General features: G+C 43.1%; 1 protein-coding gene across 1 annotated transcript in view; it reads left to right on the forward strand.

The window, feature by feature from the left end:
• The window catches only part of LAMA1 (laminin subunit alpha 1), a 165,711-nt gene that overhangs the window by 116,527 nt on the left and 29,656 nt on the right, over window positions 1-19,528 (forward strand). Inside the window, exons 34-44 of the mRNA XM_034642580.1 lie at window positions 192-281; window positions 1,776-1,887; window positions 3,375-3,537; window positions 7,856-8,066; window positions 8,263-8,379; window positions 8,481-8,644; window positions 10,510-10,645; window positions 11,320-11,413; window positions 12,972-13,088; window positions 18,039-18,221; window positions 18,951-19,105. Of these exons, the coding sequence (XP_034498471.1) occupies window positions 192-281; window positions 1,776-1,887; window positions 3,375-3,537; window positions 7,856-8,066; window positions 8,263-8,379; window positions 8,481-8,644; window positions 10,510-10,645; window positions 11,320-11,413; window positions 12,972-13,088; window positions 18,039-18,221; window positions 18,951-19,105 (1,542 nt within the window). The remainder of the gene's footprint in view (window positions 1-191; window positions 282-1,775; window positions 1,888-3,374; window positions 3,538-7,855; window positions 8,067-8,262; window positions 8,380-8,480; window positions 8,645-10,509; window positions 10,646-11,319; window positions 11,414-12,971; window positions 13,089-18,038; window positions 18,222-18,950; window positions 19,106-19,528) is intronic.

Below are 19,528 nucleotides of genomic sequence, written 5' to 3' on the forward strand. Positions count from 1 at the left end.
AAAAACGGCAATACAGAGACACATTACTATAATCAACACTTAAGTAATGTGATTCGTTTTATTTCTTAACGCAGTTTCAAGGAAAGAAGAATTTCTTTCTGTGAGCAACAACAACAACAAAAGTGAGTCTTAGTCAAGAGCCTGCAAATTGATTTTGAAGCACTGTAATTTGTTTACTTTGTTCTTTTTAGGAAGCATTATTAAAAGAAAATCCACAGAAGGAACTGGCAAAAGATCAGCTTGAAGGTGTTGCAGAACAAACAGACAATCTGCTCAGGGAGGTAAATTCTTCACATAGAGGGCCCGCTCCCCACCCAGCCCTTGAAAGCAATTGCATTGGGGCGGTCTGGAAGGTTCTATTAAATCAGGGAAGCCTCCTCCTCCCAGGAGCAATGCTCCAGGTACTTTGTCACCAAATTGGTTTTAACCCGGCCAGTTTCTGTGCTTTAGTGGGAAGAGAATCCTGACTTAATTTCTACTGTCCCCTGCGGAGGGAAGAATCGGCAGGCAGTGTGCCATCAGCCTCCCATTTCCTCCCATGAACCCATGAACCGAGGGGCGGGCGGGTGTGTGGTCTCTGAGCAACACTCAGGCCTTGGGCCGCACGCTGCTGATTTGTGCAGTTTGAACGTCAAGTGAGCCTGTTTGGCTCACTTGAAGAAAATTATTTATCCTGTTCAGCCCAGGCCAGATGAATGGTTTTTGCCACCCAGAAAAGAATGTCCTCATTCGCAGATGGTAAGGGAGGCCTATTGTCAAATTTGTAATTTTCACTTTTGAATTTCATGTGTGTGTTCACACACCCACAGCTATGTGTGTGTCAGTAGATACATATATGATAGTGTATGTACACTATTGCATCTATATATATCTAGTCTCTGTCTCTCAGTGCACGCACACACACACACACACACACACTCATGCACCCTAAAGTATTAGGTTGGCTCCTGTTAATTTAGAATTAAGGATGATTTGGAAAGAGTTTAAGGGTTTAAATGTGGCTTTAAGTGCCTCAGTGAGTGAACATTTGGTAGGGAATGATAAGCTGATTAAAATAATTCTCTATCCATTAAAGAAGATTCTCTTTGGATTTTGACTAGGAAACACTTTTAGAACTAGACTAGCTCCTTTACGCTCCTGAAAATTACAAACAACCTTTCTTTTTACAAATTACAACATTCTGAATAAAAATAACAGCAGAGGGCAGCTAAGTCTCTGCCCTTGGGCTGCCGGCCTTCCAGACATCACGGCACCTTATCCTCCTCAAGCCATGTGGGGTAAGGGTTGATCTTACTCCGTGGGGTAAGGGTTGATCTTACTCCATATTATCAATGAGGCTCGGGTGCTGTGAGGTCTCCAGCCTGGTTGGATCAGGCCCGAAACCCAGTTTGCCTGACTCCGTGTTCTTCACTCCTCGACTAAATTCTCATTCTCAATACAAGTTAGCAAGATTGTGCTTTCAATATTCTGTCTCCTTGGGTCCTAAAATGAATATAAGGTCTTCACAACAGACATGGTGGGAGTTTGTGGTTTGATAGCGAGTTAGGCTCTTTAAAAAAAGATAGCATCTTTTCTCACACTGAGTGAGTAGTAAATTCTTTCATTAACCCCTTAGTCAATTTCCACCCGGAAATAGTCACCCTGGCTTACGTGATGCCGTGTAAGCTCTACTCCAGACTCTGGGATGTATTTTATTGCTTACAAGAGACAACTGGAACATCAACGCTTGCATATCAGTCCAAGTCAGACTAACCTGGGCCTTTATGTTCTGTCAGCTCGCTAGAGTGTTAACAAGTAGCCAGAATGTAACCAGGGTGACTGAAGGAATCCTCAACAAGAGTCAAGACCTCATGACGTTTACTGAGAAGCTGCAGATAAATATTCAAGGTAGTGTGCTCAGTGTCTGGTTTGGGCTCAGTGTCTAATTTGTGCCTCTTTGCTAGGAAAAGCTCCATTCACTTCATTAAAAGCAGGAATAGATGTGTGTGACTTGCACTAGACTTCCCAGAGCCAACAGCCTGGGATATTCCATAGTTGGGGATCCTGAATTGTCTGGATCGTAGTCTTGCATTGAGAGTTTTGTCTTTACAACAAATGGATGCTTTCTTTATTTTCTTCCTAGTGCCTTATACTTAGTTCCTAAGGATCAAGTAGACATGGTGCCTCCCCATCGGTTAGGAATTTGTCAAATTAACACTTATTAAGTGGAGCACAGGGTGTTGGATGGTGATCCAGACTCCCACAACAGACCACAAGAGACAATGAAATACAGAAGTTTATTATTCACACATCCAGAAGGAAGTGCCCGCCATGCCTTGAGGGGTCATACAGGGAAGGTCAAGGCAGGGTGCAGGCAATGAGAGAGAGAGAGAAAGATGGGACCTGGGGCACACGACTTTATGGAGGTTCTTTGGTGGAGCCTTTTGGGGTCCCAGGCTAAGGTTGGTCAATCAAACCAAAACAGGAGGGTTTGGGTAAACCCCACAGAGGCTGACCGAAGAGGCCTTATTGGCAGAAGGCCCTGGGGGCAGGGGAGCCTGTTGGACACAAGTGCTCTTGGGGAAGTCGTAACAAGAACTGACATTTGCTCATGACCCTGCCATGGCTGTCTAAGGCACAGGCTTGCATAAGGAACTACTGCCCAGGTTAAGGTCACTGCAGGATGCTTGGCCAAACAAAATGGACGCCAAGGCAGCGACACCATGGAGTGTAGCTGAGCTAAACTCTCAACACCCACCCCTTTGCCCAGAATTGGAGCTGACAGGATTTGGGGCTTCAGTGTGGTCCCGAAGTATACCCATAGTATTAGAGTAACTTAGTCCTACTCAACGGGGATGTCTCACCTGATCTGGCTTTTAGAGCGCCATTTTCAGCTTCTGGCTACCAGAAATATACCCTTGTTTTTCTTGCTGGATTAGTGTAAGGATATAAATGTACAGAATCCAATACAAATCAGGCTTTATAGGGCCCAAGGTAAGGAAATTATTAGAACAAATAATGTGTTTACTAAAAAGAGTAGTATTGAGTATTGGTGGTTCATTCATGCCGTAAATATTTACCGAGTGCTTCTATGTGCAAATGTTTGTGGCAGGGGCAGGAAAGGCTGAGGTAAACATGGCGACCACAGCCCTTATGAGTTTATGGATACTGGGGCAGACCAACATTAAATCAACCAGTAATCTCAAGTCCATGAGTATTTTGATAAGGGACAACCAGAGTCCATTGGGATATATGGGCTGGCCTGGCCTGGCCTGAGGTTCAACCCAATTTGGGTGAACAAAGCTGGCCTCGCTGAAGAAGATTCTAAGTTTTTCCATTTTAGTGCTGTCCACTTTTGAGAGACTTGTTACATGATTAATGACTTGTCTCCATAGAAATTATTGAAAAAGCAACGACTCTAAATCAGACCTTGGATGAAGACTTCCAGCTACCCAGTTCTACTCTTCAGAATATGCAAAGGAATATTACATCTTTGCTGGAAATCATACAGAAAAGGCATTTCAAGCAGTTACACCAAAATGCCATACAGGAACTCAAGTAAGTTTCTAAATACCATTCATGGCACAATCAGAGGTAGGAGCTTGAATACTGAGGGGAGGGAGTCGTGTGCGAGGAGCAGAAGGAAAGAACACTCTCAGTGGGGGCAGAATGTCATAAAGACAGGGGCACGATTGTCAAATAAATGAAGTGATGGGTGCAAGCCACTCTCAACAGAGAAAAATACAGTCGGTGCCAATCTATCTATCTTTGTGCCATAGGCTTGGGTTTCCCTGTGACTTCAAATGACATTTCTACCTAGCACAAACAAAAGGACCTCATGATGCTATATTTATTGAAGATCAAGCATAATGCAGTAAATTGTCATGGAAGAAAATACAGTTTAGTGGCTATTCCCTGGGCTGTAAGCTGTAAGACAGATTGACATTATGCCGGAATGATTTAGCTCCGTTGTTCAAACTCTCATGGAAAACCACCAGGTGAAGGGACAGATGAGAGAATTGTGAGATATGCTTGCGAGGAGCTTGCATTTCCTTTCGGGGTTTTCTCGTAGTATTTTCACAGTTATTACTTGATGTAACGTAGCACAAGCCGTCTTTCTTCTGGGCTGTGATAAATACCGTCAGTAGGGTTTGCACAGTTATACAATATGCCCTCATAGCTCCATTCCCTGTGGTGTAATATTTAACCTATATTAATATATTTTGCTATTTTAAATGTTGTGATGTACATTTTAGGCAAAAATGTCTTTTTTCCTCTATTTTACACTCTCATCTTATTAGGGTAGATAATAAGAGGTGAAATCATAGAATTCACATTTTGAAGACTCCTGACTTGCGTTTCCAAATTATTTTCTAAAGATTTAAAACGATTCCATTACATTCCCACTGGCAACACACTGCAAAGTTGAGCTTACGTCTTTCTTCATCATTGAATATGATTTTTGACATTGTCGTTGATTTGTTAGGTGAAAATCAAATGTCAGAGGGCATTTGGAGAGAGAACTAGTAAAATAATCACTAGAACATTGGTTAGGGCCCAGAACTAATCACGAAACACCACAAGGGAAGATGAGAGGGGGGCAAGGTCCCAGAAAATGAGGAAGAGGGCCGCCATCTTGGAGCACCTGCTCTGGGCTGGGGGAGGGCACAGGGTTCACTTCTCTCATCTTGACACACAATCCTCTCAGCTGCTTTGGGAGGTGGGGGAGGAGCTAGCCGGGGAAACAGGCCCAGAGACTCTAAGTACCTTGCCCGATGTTAAACCTCCAGGATAATACGAAACCAGAACATACCCCTCAATCTGTGTCACTCTAAACCCTATGATTTTCCAACCCAACACAGGAGGGAGAAACACTGGAGACCCAGTCCAGAAAAGACAGGTGGGCAGAGTTTCAGCGGCCAGGTCAGAGACCTCCACTAATCATGTTCCCCATCATGTTCCCCTGACCCTGACCTCTCGTGGGCACCCTCCTTTCACCTGAAATGCATGGCTAAAGTAGGCTGGAGGGAAGGCAGTTCACCCCTCCATGCAGGTCTTCCCAGGTGACATTTTTGAGGTGGTTACCCCAGGCTCAGCACAGCTGTGCTCTGCTTCCCAACCATCCTTAGCTCCCCGCTGCCTCCAGGATTACGTATAAATGTCATGTATTTGATTCCAGCTCCATCCATCTCCAGCTTGCCCAGGCTCCCTGGCTGGTCCCACTGCTTCCTGCCCCCCACTCATTGTGTGTCCTCTCATTGTTCCTTCCCTTGGCTGCACACCAGTCTTATTAAAGATGGAGGAGCTTATTAAAGAGGAAGATCCCCTGGAAATTCTTGGGAATCATTTGTGGGGATGTCCTCTCCTACCATTACCTTTCCACGGTCAGTTTGTTCGTTCATTCATTTATTCATTCATTCATCAAATGGATTGAGTCCTCAGGTGACAGGCATTGTGCTAGGAGTTGGGAACACAAAAGAGAACAGAGCCTTCCTGCCCACTTGGAGCTCGTAGCCCAATTGGAAGGAGTTCATTTTCTAAGTAGCATTCGCGAGAAAGGGGAGAAGGCAGGGTGGCCCCTCTCCCACCCTATTCCCTTCGCACCTGCCTTCGCACCTGCCTCGCCTGCTAGGCCCTCCACCACCCATTCTCTGTTGTAGCTCTTCTGTTTCTGTTTGGAATAAAGTTATCCAGAGGATTGCTGATCTCTCTTTAACTTGTAAGTGAAATCATTACTAAAGATACTTTTTATTTAAAAAAAAAAATGTAAGAGTTTAAAATGTGTTCTCTGCCCCCTCTTTCCTATTTTCCATAGATAATCCCTGTGTATTTATGCCATTCCAAATTGCATGGATTATTTTAGGAATTATGTATCTGCTTTTTTTTAATCATAACTTAGAAAACTGCTTATTTATCCTGAAGTACAGCATTCTTATAGGTGAGAATCTTTATCACACCTTCCAATGGCTTATCATGCTTGTATTGGTGTCCCCAGGACCACGCCCACACGCAGAGTTTCCCTAGGGTCTTCGGGAGTCCTGGCCGAGGTTTCTTAGGTTCTGTATTAAGGATGCACAGCTGGATACACAGGAAAGGAGATACAGCAGAGTGTGGAAGAATCCATGCAGCCTTCCCCAAGCCCCCTCTCCCTCCTGAGGGGGTCACAGCACACTCCACCCCAGCAGTGAAAATGCAGTACCGCAAGTGTGATGTTTCTGCCCAGGGAAGCCCATTAGAAGTTCAGCATCCAAGGTGTCTGTTGGGGGCTGGCCCCACATGCACCCTCTACCTAGCACATACTGAATTCAGAGTCTGCGAGGGAGAGCAGGTGTTCAGCATAAACCACTTTGCTTGTGCAAATGGTCGAGGCAGTGAGCCACTCTTATCAGCTAGGGAACAGTGGGACCACTCGCAGACACCAGCCAAGGGCTGGCAAAGGAGAGCTGACTGCAGCCTGCTGTTGCCTGGCTGTGCACTGTACCCCTGATTGCACACTTTACCTTATCATTCCTAGCTGTGTTTCCCAGCTGTTTTCCTTGCTGGGGTGCCCAGAGCTATCCAAAACTACTTCATTAAAGAAATGTGTCTTGGGGTACCTGGGGGACTCAGTTAAGTGTCTGCCTTCAGCTCAGGTCATGATATCAGGGTCCTGGGATCGAGCCCCGTGTGGGGCTCTGTGCTCAGTGGGGAGCCTGCGTCTCCCTCTGCCCCTCCCCCAACTTGTATGCCCACACGCACTCTCTCTGTTTCTCAAATAAATAAAATCTTTGAAAAATGTGTTCCTTTGCAGGAAGAAATGAAGAGTGCTGCTGAGGTTCTGTTTTTAATGTGCATCAAGTCATTGATGACTCTGTCACTGCCTGTGAACACAGGCTGGGTGGTAAAGCCACTGCATAGATGAAAAGTTGACCTCTGTTTTAAAATTCCTTCGATTCTTTAATGGTATGAAGGGATCCGTGGTCAGATGTCAGAAATATATTGGATTTACTTACGTTTCCCATGTACTTTTGGTTCTTGTTGCCTGTATCACAATTATCATGAGAAATCATGAGAAATTGTAAGACTGTTCGAATCCCTGGTGATGTTCCAATGATGTCAGAGTATGTACCTTGGGAAAATGTTTTCTGTTGTGTCTTAGGCCAGCAATATGATGTCTGCGAAAGCTGAGGGTTATGTACAAGGCATTTTCCATGATATTTTTCAAAGTTCTCCTGACAAATTGAAGCAGGAAGTTAATTGGATATATTCAACCCCTGCAAAGGTTTATAGTGTGAACATTTTATTTTGTATAACTTTAAATTCAAAATTGATCTAAGCAAGTAATTTGGTAGCATATTTACAAAAGAATAAGAAAACCTATCTTTTGATTTCCTAAAGCTTGCTCTTTCCAGTGGTACAAATTAGATCTTTCTGGCATTTGAATTTTCAGTTTTTATAAAATCTATTTTTTAACTAGTTGCAGAAAAACCTTTATGTCCTCTAATACATCAGTAACTTCATAACAAATGAAGCAAATCCATGAATAGCCCCTTTTCAATTTCTTGCTGTTCTAAAAAGCAAGATGACCGTCGTCCTCGTCCACAGACTGTGGTCCCGATTTTCTGCATCCCGACCCACAGAGGTGATTTCTTTTAATTCCTTTAATAAAACATGTTAGGAACTTTGTGAATAAAGATTGCTTGTTAAGGATAAGGTGTAAATACGCCATGCCTGTAGCTGTCTTAGAAAAATTACTTCCTTTTGTAAGAGGTGACGATGTGCCACTTCCGACGGCAGGAGGACACGAGGGATGGAAATGCAGGGTCTTTCCCTGTCCGTTCACGATAGGAACATTGTCATTCGTTTACTTACTACCTACACCATCTATATTTAACAGGGCTGCTGAAGATTTATTGTCACAAATTCAGAAGAATTACCGGAAGCCACAGAAAGAGCTGGAGGTCTTAAAAGCAGCAGCAAGCAGCCTCCTTTCAAAACACAGCAGTGAGCTGCGGGCTGCGGGAGACCTCGCAAGGGGGGCAGAGGCGGAGGCCCGGGAAAGCGCCCGCCTGCTGCGCATTGCCCACGCCAACCTGCGAGAATTCCACGTGAGTCGTCACAAAGACGGTCTCCTTCCTTCTCAGTCAGGGCTGGGAGCCCAACTCTCCTCTCTCAATAACACCATTTTTAGCTTCTTTGAAATCGAGCCCCAAGTACTAACTGAAACACGTAGAGTCCGGCAGTAACATTCAGAAGCTGGCTTGCTTTTGTGAAGCTTCCTCAAAGGTGACTCTTTTGCCACAGGAAAAGAAGCTACGTGTTCAAGAAGAACAAAACTTGACCTCGACGCTAATTGCCAGAGGGAGAAGACTGCTAGCTGCCGTCACAGCCCGTGCAGAGGCGACACAGAATGTTCTGGCAGTAAGTTACGGCTTGGAGAATCTTCACACCCCTCACACATGCACACGCGTCCATTGTTCAGTAGATGCATGTATGCTCACGGTCTGAATCCCTCTACGTAGCAGTTAGAGCGCCACCGCGATGAGCTCCTTCTGTGGACTGCCAAAATCAGGCACCACGTGGATGATCTGGTCATGCAGATGTCCCAGAGAAGAGCCCTGGACCTTGTCTACAGAGCAGAGGACCACGCAGCTGAGCTCCAGAGACTAGCAGGTGCCCTGGACAGGTGAGAACACACCTTGCAGGAATCCCAAGGCGGGTGATCCTGGAGCAAAGAGAGTAAGAGTGGCTACTTTGATCACAATGTTGAGTCAGTCTTCTTTTGCCTACAAACGAAGACTCCTAGTTTATTCACGTGGCAAGGAGGACTTCCTCCCATGTCCGGTGACGTGGTTATCCTTCCGCATATGATGGGCAAATGCACACTGAACTGGATAGAAGTAAAAAAAATATTATGCTATAATATTAAGCCATTAACTACTAAGTGCTCAGGGTTTTGTTAAGTTGGACAGAATGAAGACATTAATTTCTTTACAAATCATGTTCTCCTGAAGCGTATCATTTGGTTGGCTTTATGTGTGGATGGAGGTTATGGTGGCCCACACTAGCAGACACCATCCCCTTTATTGTCTATTTCCTGAAGGCCTACTCTTGTCTTACAGTTATCTTAACATGTTTTTAGCATTTGTTAAATATGTCTTCAGCTTGTGACAAAGCGGCTCTAAAGGAGAAACATGACTTGAGGATAGTGGTTCTCAAACTTGTCTGCACTTTGGAATAACCTGGGGAACTTCAAAAATACTGATGCTTTTGTCCCCTTGTCCACCTCCCACTCAAAGATTGTGATGCGGGCTTTGTCACATTTTTAAAGATCCCCGTGTTATCGAATGTACAGCAAATGAAGGAACCAGTGTTTCAGCCTCATCAGAGATTTACACAATATTGTGACCTAATTGGTCAATTTATTTCTTTAACTTTGTCACCATTATAGGTAGAAAAAGTGTGGACACTGGGAGTATGTGTGCTGTAGTGTGTCGGGTATGTTTTGTGGCAGGAGAAAAATAAATATATTTCTGATTTGAGGAATGCTGCCATAAAAGATTAGCTCACACGAGGAAAGCAATTAAAAACGATATGATAGAATGTTGTGTAAATCACGTGTTGTGTGAACCATTACCGCCTACACATGCCAAGAAATCCGTAATAGAAAATGGAATTAGATACTCAGCTTCTCTCTTTTCATCAGCTTTCATTATTTCCCAAAAGAGGAAAATAAAAACCTCTGCCTACGTACACAGCTAGAACACAGCCCATATTACCCAGTAGGAATAGTAAATGCAATTTGGTATGCTACACGACGTTACATAACATCATTATCATTTACTTATAAATCACCAGATTTTGCCAATCAGGTAGTTACGGCTGGTGTCTGGTTTGGGAATCCCTCAACTCGATAACCTTGGGAAGAAAATGAAGTGAGTTACTCAGCAGGCAAAGACATGTCAATTGTCAGATTTCATTTTCCAGATAGAGTTGAGCTGGATGAAATTGCACCATTACCAGCTGGCAAGTTCACAAGCGATTTGCCCACTTGTAAGAGTAAAGTTCGGATGATTGAAATATTATCTGATCCTCCTTCCAAAATCTAGTGAATTTCATCAAATTGGTACATACCTTTTGAGGAACAAGATCCAGCATCCTTATAGATGCTTAGGGAAGCTTTTTGAAAATTAGCAAGTGCGCAGAAGGAGAGATTACAGCCAAAGCAAACATGCAGTGGTACCCCAGCCATACGCGGGGGGTCTGAACGGAAATGAGACTGCTGAAGGAAGCTGGTGGAAACTGATGGACGGTTAAAACCAGGAGAACCAGCAATAGTCCCTTCTTCGGGTGTTAATTGAACAGCACTTCTGAGTGTTCTCATGACAGTGTAACTACGGGCTTTCAAAGATCACCTTCGGAGTTAGAGGGGGATCCCTATGTTGTTATTCCTTGAACTTTTCTAACGGTAAGAAACCAGGCAGCTTTCAGGAATAGCAGGCAAGCTCCACTTAATTTGTGCTGACTTCTATAAATGTGCTGATTACACAGTGGCCTTGGCGACGTTAAACACGTGTCCCTGAATGCCACCAGCGCAAGCCACGTCCATTCCAACATTCGGAGCCTCATTGAAGAATCAGAGAAAGCGGCAAAAGATGCTCTCGAGACGGTGACTACGGCGAGCCTGGTGAGAGCTTCCCCAGGGGCCACACTGTGCACCTTCCTTCTCTAGGCACTGGGGGAGATTGTTCCAGAAGGTGCTGAGCAAAGACTCAGTGGCTTAAATTCACGCTTGTCAATATTCTTGTCTGGTGAGATCTGTTTGGCTCTGTCATCATGTGATAGATGTTTTAATTTCTTAGGGCCGTAGATACTTTTTAAGATTTTATTATTAGAGAGCACGAACCGGGTGAGGGGCAGAGGGAGAGGGAGAGCCCCGACGCAGGGCTTGATCTGGGATCATGACCTGAGCTGAAGTCAGCCACTTAACTGACTGAGCCACCCCGGCGCCCCTTAAGGTCATAAATACTTCTTTACGAAGACCAGTGAGGAGAATCTCAGAGTTTCTTATAACAAAAAGGATAATGCTTCTTGATACTGCTTGAGACATCTTCTCTCTGGAGAAATCCTCACTTAATGTCCGGGTTTTGTCTTCATGTATTTAAAAATGGTTTGTGTTCTTTCTCCTCACCCATGAATTAGGACAATTTAAATTGTCCCTACCCATTATCCAGAGGACTCCCATGTTTGGAACTAGACCAGGGGCTATTCTGATAGAGTTGCGTCCCTGTCTCCAGCGGGAGTCCGCCTGCCCCGTCCTCCCCCCGACCATGCCTGTGTTTAAGGTGTCCTGTTTTCCAGTTCTCAGAATCCCTTGTTTCTAATGGAAAAGTGGCTCTCCAGCGCAGTTCCAGATTTTTAAAAGAAGGCAACAGCCTGAGCAGAAAGTATCAAGGTATGTTTCTAACTTGGACCGTATTGATAAGCAGGCTTTCTGAGCATACTGCTGGAACATTCTCCTTTCCTGAAGGAATCTGAACATGAACAACTTTGTCACAATGACATTCTGATTTCCTGTCCTAGAATCATCACATAATTAAAATTTTTATTTTAATGATCTCTTTTAATGTGCAGGCACCTCTAATCTTCCAAAGTCTCATTAAGCCTTCTGTGGTAACTGAATCCTCCATGCAAGGCTTTGGTTCATGGGCTGTCACCATGTTGCAGTGTGTGTCAGGTTCCCTTTGGTTTCCCGCGCTGCCCTGTTCGTCTCGCACTGTCTCACAGTTCCGTGAAGGGTTGTATTGTGTGTGATGCATTTCTTTTGCCTGTGCTGCCAAACAGGGCTAATATAACATTAGGGTCATGGTAGCTTCTCATTAAATCATTATTGACTTAGATCATAATAGATTTATCAATTTTACAAGAAATACCTATGCAGTGAGATTTTTCTGAAGGGTTCAGTAAGCAATGATTTCACATATGTGAAGCTGTCCAGGAAACACAACACAAAATGGCAGCAGGAATTTGTGGTGTGAGAAAAGCGTAGCTTTTCAACTTAAAATATTCTAATCAAGACCTTTCCTGTAGGAGTAGACAGTGGGCTATACACAAAGCTCACACCCCTCTAAGAACACTTCCAGGCCCAGTGCTGGATCCTCCCATGCCTTTCTGAGCCAAGGGCCCGGATGTGTGCATAGCTTTGGTTCTCTGTGAGTGACACAATTTAAATGTGATGTCTTCATCTCACGGAATAGAAAGTCCCTCACGCTTGATCATAAAGCAGATGAAACACAAACTCTAGCATCAGTGTTGATGGGCTGTGGTTTCAGCTTACACGGCGAAAGGTATGTCAGGGGCCACCAAATAGTGACTTTTCTGGCAATTAAAATCTTAGGCAGAACCATCGTGTTCATCAGGTATCTTATCCATAATTCATTTTTAACCACGTGTCCAGCATTGAGATGCAATTGTGTGTCACACACAGAAATATTAAAAGTAAATGCTTTAATCCAACAGCTTTGATCAGACTTGAAAGGGGCTGAGCTGAGCACCTGTCCTGTGGTGAGAGGGTGGAGGGAGGGAAGGGGCCCCGGCCAGGGAAGCAGGGGGGCACTGGGGAAGATTCCTGGGCAGGACGATCTTTGGGGCTTTACAACCCAGAGAAGAGAGGTGGACATAATTTATGTGTGGACAGGAAGTTAGTGAATGATTAAGACTGAGGGATTTAAGCACAAGTCTTCACCTGAACTCTAATTAAATTGGACATGCAATTCAAGAAGAAATATTAGGGAGAAGGGCAACAAGCAAAATAGAAAAAAGATCTAGCAAGCTAAAAGCACTCAATTTCTACAATGAGTGGTGCTAAGTCTTGCTGGAAAAATTTCAATATGGGGGGGTGTCTGTAGAAAGCTGTTGATTCTGTAGACGGGTCAGAGTGATGAAGGAAACTGTTGCCTAGGCAACTTTTGAGTTGGCTACCCTAAGAGGACACTTTTCCTCCCTTTAAATAGATATCACATTGGAACTGAGTGAATTGAAAAATGCAGCAAACAGAGTTCAAGAGAGTGCTGATACAATTACTAGGCGGGCCAATGAATCACGCTTAATACTCAGAGCAATTCCTGGAGGTAAGTGGAAAGGGGGTTCTTGATTTAATCAATGTTTGCTCATTGTAAAGCCGTTACACAGGAGCAGAAGGAAGTCCTGTTGTGAGTCTGAATAACAGCCCTCACTCAAAATCCAGACCAAGTTGGATAGAGTTTTTACTTGCAGAGGAGTATGATTTGGAAGTGAAGATAACTATTTTTTAAGTAACTCAGGAACACCTGTATTGGATTGTTAGAATCAAACTGTGAAAAGCAAAAAAAAACCTTGGAAGACTTGATGCTACCCCATTTCTTTTATTTTTTTATAATAATTTTTTATTATGTTATGTTAGTCACCATACAGTATATCCTTAGTTTTTGATGTAATGTTCCAAGATTCATTATTTGTGTATAACACCCAGTGCACCATGCAAATATGTGCCCTCCTTAATACCCATCACCAGCCTATCCCAATCCCCCACCCCACTCCCCCTCTGAAGCCCTCAATTTGTTTCTCAGAGTCCACAGTCTCTCATGGTTCATTCCCTTTTCTGTTTACCCGCCCCTTCATTCTTCCCTTCCTTCTCCTACCGATCTTCCTATTTCATATGTTCCATAAATGAGTGAAACCATATGATAATTGTCTTTCTCTGCTTGACTTATTTCAGTTAGCATAATCTCCCCCAGTCCCATCCATGTTGCTGCAAATGTTGTGTAATCGTTCTTTCTGATGGCTGAGTGATATTCCATTGTATATATGGACCACATCTTTTTTTTTTTTTTAAAGATTTTATTTATTTATTTGACAGAGAGAGAGACAGCCAGAGAGAGAGGGAACACAAGCAGGGAGAGTGGGAGAGGAAGAAGCAGGCTCCCAGCGGAGGAGCCTGATGTGGTGCTCGATCCCATAATGCCGGGATCACACCCTGAGCCGAAGGCAGATGCTTAACAACTGAGCCACCCAGGCGCCCCTGGACCACATCTTCTTAATCCAGTCACCTCTTGAAGGGCATCTTGGCTTCTTCCACAATTTAGCTATTGTGAACAGTGCTGCTATGAACATTGGGGTGCATATGGCCCTTCTCTTCACTACATCTGTATTTTTGAGGTACATACCCAGTAGTGCAATTGCTGGATCATCGGGTAGCTCTATTTGTAACTTTTTAAGGGACCTCCACACTGTTTTCCAGAGTGGCCGTACCAACTTGCATTCCCACCAACAGTGTAAGAGGGATCCCCTTTCCCACATCCTCTCCAACATCTGTTGTTACCTGCCTTCTCAATTTTTGCCATTCTAACTGGTGTAAGGTGGTATCTCAATGTGGTTTTGATTTGAATTTCCCTGATGGCTNATCTGTATTTTTGAGGTACATACCCAGTAGTGCAATTGCTGGATCATCGGGTAGCTCTATTTGTAACTTTTTAAGGGACCTCCACACTGTTTTCCAGAGTGGCCGTACCAACTTGCATTCCCACCAACAGTGTAAGAGGGATCCCCTTTCCCACATCCTCTCCAACATCTGTTGTTACCTGCCTTCTCAATTTTTGCCATTCTAACTGGTGTAAGGTGGTATCTCAATGTGGTTTTGATTTGAATTTCCCTGATGGCTAATGATTTTGAACATTTTTCATGTGTCTGTTAGCCATTTGTATGTCATCATTGGATAAGTGTCTGTTCATATCTTCTGCCCATTTTATGATTTGTTTATTTGTTTCTTGTGTATTGAGTTTGAGAAGTTCTTTGTAGATCTTGGATACCAGTCTTTTATCTGTAGTGTCCTTTGCAAATATCTACTCCCATTCCGTGGGCTGCCTCTTAGTTTTTTTGACTCTTTCCTTGGCTGTGCAGAAGCTTTTTATCTTGATGTAGTCCCACAAGTTCATTTTCTCTTTTGTATCTCTTGCCTTTGGAAATGTGTCATGAAAATGTTGCTTTGGCCGATGTCGTAGAGGTTGTGCCTATGCTCTCCTCCAGGGTTTTGATGGATTCCTGTCTCACATCGAGGTCTTTCATCCATTTGGAGTTTATTTTTGTGTATGGTGTGAGAGAGTGGTCAAGTTTCATTCTTTTGCATGTAGCTGTCCAATTTTCCCAGCACCATTTATTGAAGAGACTGTCTTTTTTCCACCGGATGTTTTTCCCTGCTTTATCAAGGATTAGTTGCCCTAAGGGCCGAGGGTCCATTTCTGGGTTCTCTATTCTGTCCCATTCGTCTATGTGTCTGTTTTTGTGCCAATACCATGCTGTCTTTGTGATCACAGCTTTTTAGTACAGCTTGAAATCCGGCATTGTGATGCCCCCAGCTTTGTTTTTCCTTTTCAACAATTCCTTGGCGATTCGGGGCCTTTTCTGGTTCCACACAAATTTAATGGCTGTTTATTCCAGTTCTTTGAAAAATGTCATCAGTATTTTGAATGGGATAGCATTGAAAGTATAGATTGCTCTGGGTAGCATGGACATTTTAACTATGTTTATTCTTCCGATCCATGAGCATGGAATATTTTTCCATCTTTTTATGTCTTCCTCAATATCTTTCAAAANTGAAAAATGTCATCAGTATTTTGAATGGGATAGCATTGAAAGTATAGATTGCTCTGGGTAGCATGGACATTTTAACTATGTTTATTCTTCCGATCCATGAGCATGGAATATTTTTCCATCTTTTTGTGTCTTCTTCAATGTCTTTCAAGAGTGATTTGTAGTTTCTAGAATATAGATCTTTTACCTCTCTGGTTAAGTTAATTCTGAGATAACTATGATTTTTGGTGCTATTGTAAATGGAATCAATTCCCTAATTTCTCTTTCTTCAGTTTCATTGTTCGTGTATAGAAATGCAACTGATTTCTGAGCATTGATTTTGTATCCTGCCACCTTNCATTCGTCTATGTGTCTGTTTTTGTGCCAATACCATGCTGTCTTTGTGATCACAGCTTTTTAGTACAGCTTGAAATCCGGCATTGTGATGCCCCCAGCTTTGTTTTTCCTTTTCAACAATTCCTTGGCGATTCGGGGCCTTTTCTGGTTCCACACAAATTTAATGGCTGTTTATTCCAGTTCTTTGAAAAATGTCATCAGTATTTTGAATGGGATAGCATTGAAAGTATAGATTGCTCTGGGTAGCATGGACATTTTAACTATGTTTATTCTTCCGATCCATGAGCATGGAATATTTTTCCATCTTTTTGTGTCTTCTTCAATGTCTTTCAAGAGTGATTTGTAGTTTCTAGAATATAGATCTTTTACCTCTCTGGTTAAGTTAATTCTGAGATAACTATGATTTTTGGTGCTATTGTAAATGGAATCAATTCCCTAATTTCTCTTTCTTCAGTTTCATTGTTCGTGTATAGAAATGCAACTGATTTCTGAGCATTGATTTTGTATCCCACCACATTACTGAACTGCTCTATAAGTTCTAGTAGTTTGGGGGTGGAGTCTTTTGTGTTTTCCATATAGAGTATCATGTCATCTGTGAAGAGAGACAGTTTGACTTCTTCTTTGCCGATTTGGATACCTTTTATCTCTTTTTGTTGTCTGATTGCTGTTGCAAGGACTTCCAGTACTATGTTGAATAATAATTACCCCATTTCTTTTAAAATGGCTTGACACATTGCTTCAATGAACGGGTCACTCGAAGAAGTCAGCAAGAAGCTGAATGTTCCTGCTTTAAGGGAAAATGATAGATTCATTATAAATGGGGGCAATTAAAATCTCTTGCTTGGTGCTCTTCCTTCATGAGGCAGTAAAGCATTCTAAAATAAGCTCAGAAAACACTTTAATACGGATGGGTTGGAAATGCACTATTCATTACAGTCTGAACTAGTATAACTGTTTAAAAGTATAATACAAATGAGTCCAGCCGCGTTACATCATTTACACCCACTCAACCTTCTCTTCTTTTCTTAGTAAGCCTGACAAGATGCCTCACAGCTCCCGAGTTCCATGGATTCACCTGTAAGCATGGAAACTGCTGTGCAGAGCTGGGCTTGGGGCACTTTGGACTGACTTCTAACCTTAAGTCAGGGGAACATTTTCTGATCTGGACGTTTCTTTTCTTTTCTTTCTTTTTTAAGGACACATGATTTATGTTGATTAAACAATTAAAAGTACCTTTCCAGGGGCGCCTGGGTGGCTCAGTCGGTTAAGCATCTGACTCTTGATTTTGGCTCAGGTCATGGTCTCAGGATTGTGAGATCAAGCCCTTTGTTGGGCTCCATACTGGGCATGGAGTCTGCTTAAGATTCTCTCTACCCTCCCCCACAACCCCCCTTAAAAAAAAAAAACAACACCTTTTTATTTGGAAGTATTTCAAACCTGCAGAAAAATTGTTGCAAGAGTAAAAAGACACCTGTAGACTCTTTATCTGGCTTCTTCTAGTGTTTGTTTTTGTCCGGTTAGTGATTGGATACTTTAAACATGAATACTAGTGTCTTTTTAAAAAAATCATCACCCAGATTTTCTACAATAACTGAATTCCATTTTATCTATAGTGACTGTTCAGTCTTTATTCTGCTGTTCCATCTAGCATCCAGCTGATTTTGTGGGCAAATACCACTTCCTCTAGCCTACAACATGCCTATCTTACCTACAAATTTAAATTCCACAACCTCCTTATCCCCACATGGACGGATATGAAGAAAGTATTTAATGACTATGAGAAGGGAGTGATAGAAGGGAAACCAAGTAAAGAAATTTCACTTATTAACATCTAAGATGCTGAGAACATGACGATTAGCAGGTGATCTCACTGCATATTGAAATATCAGTACAGAGGATTGTTACCAAAACTATTTCATTTGTCCCTAAGAGGGAGCAGTAAGGCATAGGACATGTGGTCTTACTACGTCCATTAAAAACCAGAAGCCCCATTTTGTGTTCAGCATCCCATAAGAAATACTGTAACATGTTCCCATGAGAAGTTACATTTATCGTGGTTTATGGTTTTCTCCATGTATGATCACAGGAGTGCATGCTTGCATATAAATTTATTTCAGGTGTCAGAGGCAAAGGAACCAAAGTCAAAGAGCTGGCCACAGCTGCAAATCAGAGCGCAGCAAGCACTCTAAAGGACGTCGTGGGATTGAGCCAGAAGCTGTTGAATACATCCGCTGACCTTTCCAGGGTTAACGCCACCTTACAAGAAACCAACAAACTTCTACAGTACTCCTCAATGACCAGTATGTCCTGGTCTCCCTTCCCAGTGGGAAAGTCTGCCGTGTGAGATTTTCAACTGGCCCAGTGTAGCATGGCGTCTTGTTGCCCAACAGCATTCCTAAGGAATAAAAATGCACTGATATCTAGATTGGCATTGATAAAGCAAGAGAAGGGCCTTGGGTAGTGCGTGCTGCTGGCGCATTTTTCATAGACAGTCGACCCTTGAACAACACAGGTTTCAACTGCACGGGTCCACTAGACACAGATTAAAAAAAAAAATAAATACGGGGCGCCTGGGTGGCTCAGTCGTTAAGCGTCTGCCTTCGGCTCAGGGCGTGATCCCAGAGTTCTGGGATCGAGCCCCACGTCAGGCTCTTCCACTGGGAGCCTGCTTCTTCCTCTNTTTCTTTATGCTTTTCTTAACATCATCTTTTCTCTAGCTTACTGTATTGTAAGGATACAGTCTATAACACATGTAACGTACAAACCGTGTTAATTGACTATTTACATTGTTGGTAAGGCTTCCAGCCAACAGTAGGCTATTCCTAGTGAAGTTTTTGGGGAGTCAGAAGTGACACGCAGCTTTGCGACTGTATGGGGGGTTGAGCACCCCCCCTCCTGAGTCGTTTGAGGGTCAACCGTATTTACCAAGTTTCTAGGCTTTGATCCTTTTATTCAGGGCATTGGTAATAAAATTCGTTTCTCTTGTTTCCTCCCTGCTGCCGACTATCTCGCCCTCTGCTACTTGGTAGCCCTGCTAGCCGGAAGAAGAATGAAAGACGCAGAAGCACAAGCCAGCCTTTTATTTGATCGGTTGGAACCTTTGAAGATATTAGAAGAAAACCTGAACAGAAACCTGTCGGAAATCAAACTGCTCATTAGCCAGGCCCGGAAGCAGGCGGCTTCTGTGAGTGTGGGCTCCTGTGCTCGCGGGGGCTCTTGGTAACTCCAGGTCTCAGGGGACTCCTGCAGAGGACAGGCGCACCAGCCCCCTGGACGTCTACTGACTCAGCTCTTATCTCGCACATTTCTCACAGCCTTGTCTACAGTACATTTAAGACTCTTTGTTAAGTATATTTACTTAAGGACACACACACACACTTAGGGGTGTGTGTGTGTGTATGAATATACATATATATATATGCACACACACACATAGCAACTAATGACTTTTATTTATGGTGCCTATGCTTTGTCTTGAAAAGACCTCTCCTGCCTGGGACAGTATATTTACGTGTACTTAAGTAGTCTCATTTTCTTTGTTTTTTGCTTCAACCTGTCTCCAAATGTTAGCAAAGAGATCTCATGTCTTTGTGGAGATTTATAATTG

Source organism: Ailuropoda melanoleuca, chromosome 14 (assembly GCF_002007445.2).
Source record: "Ailuropoda melanoleuca isolate Jingjing chromosome 14, ASM200744v2, whole genome shotgun sequence".
NCBI lineage: Eukaryota > Metazoa > Chordata > Mammalia > Carnivora > Ursidae > Ailuropoda > Ailuropoda melanoleuca.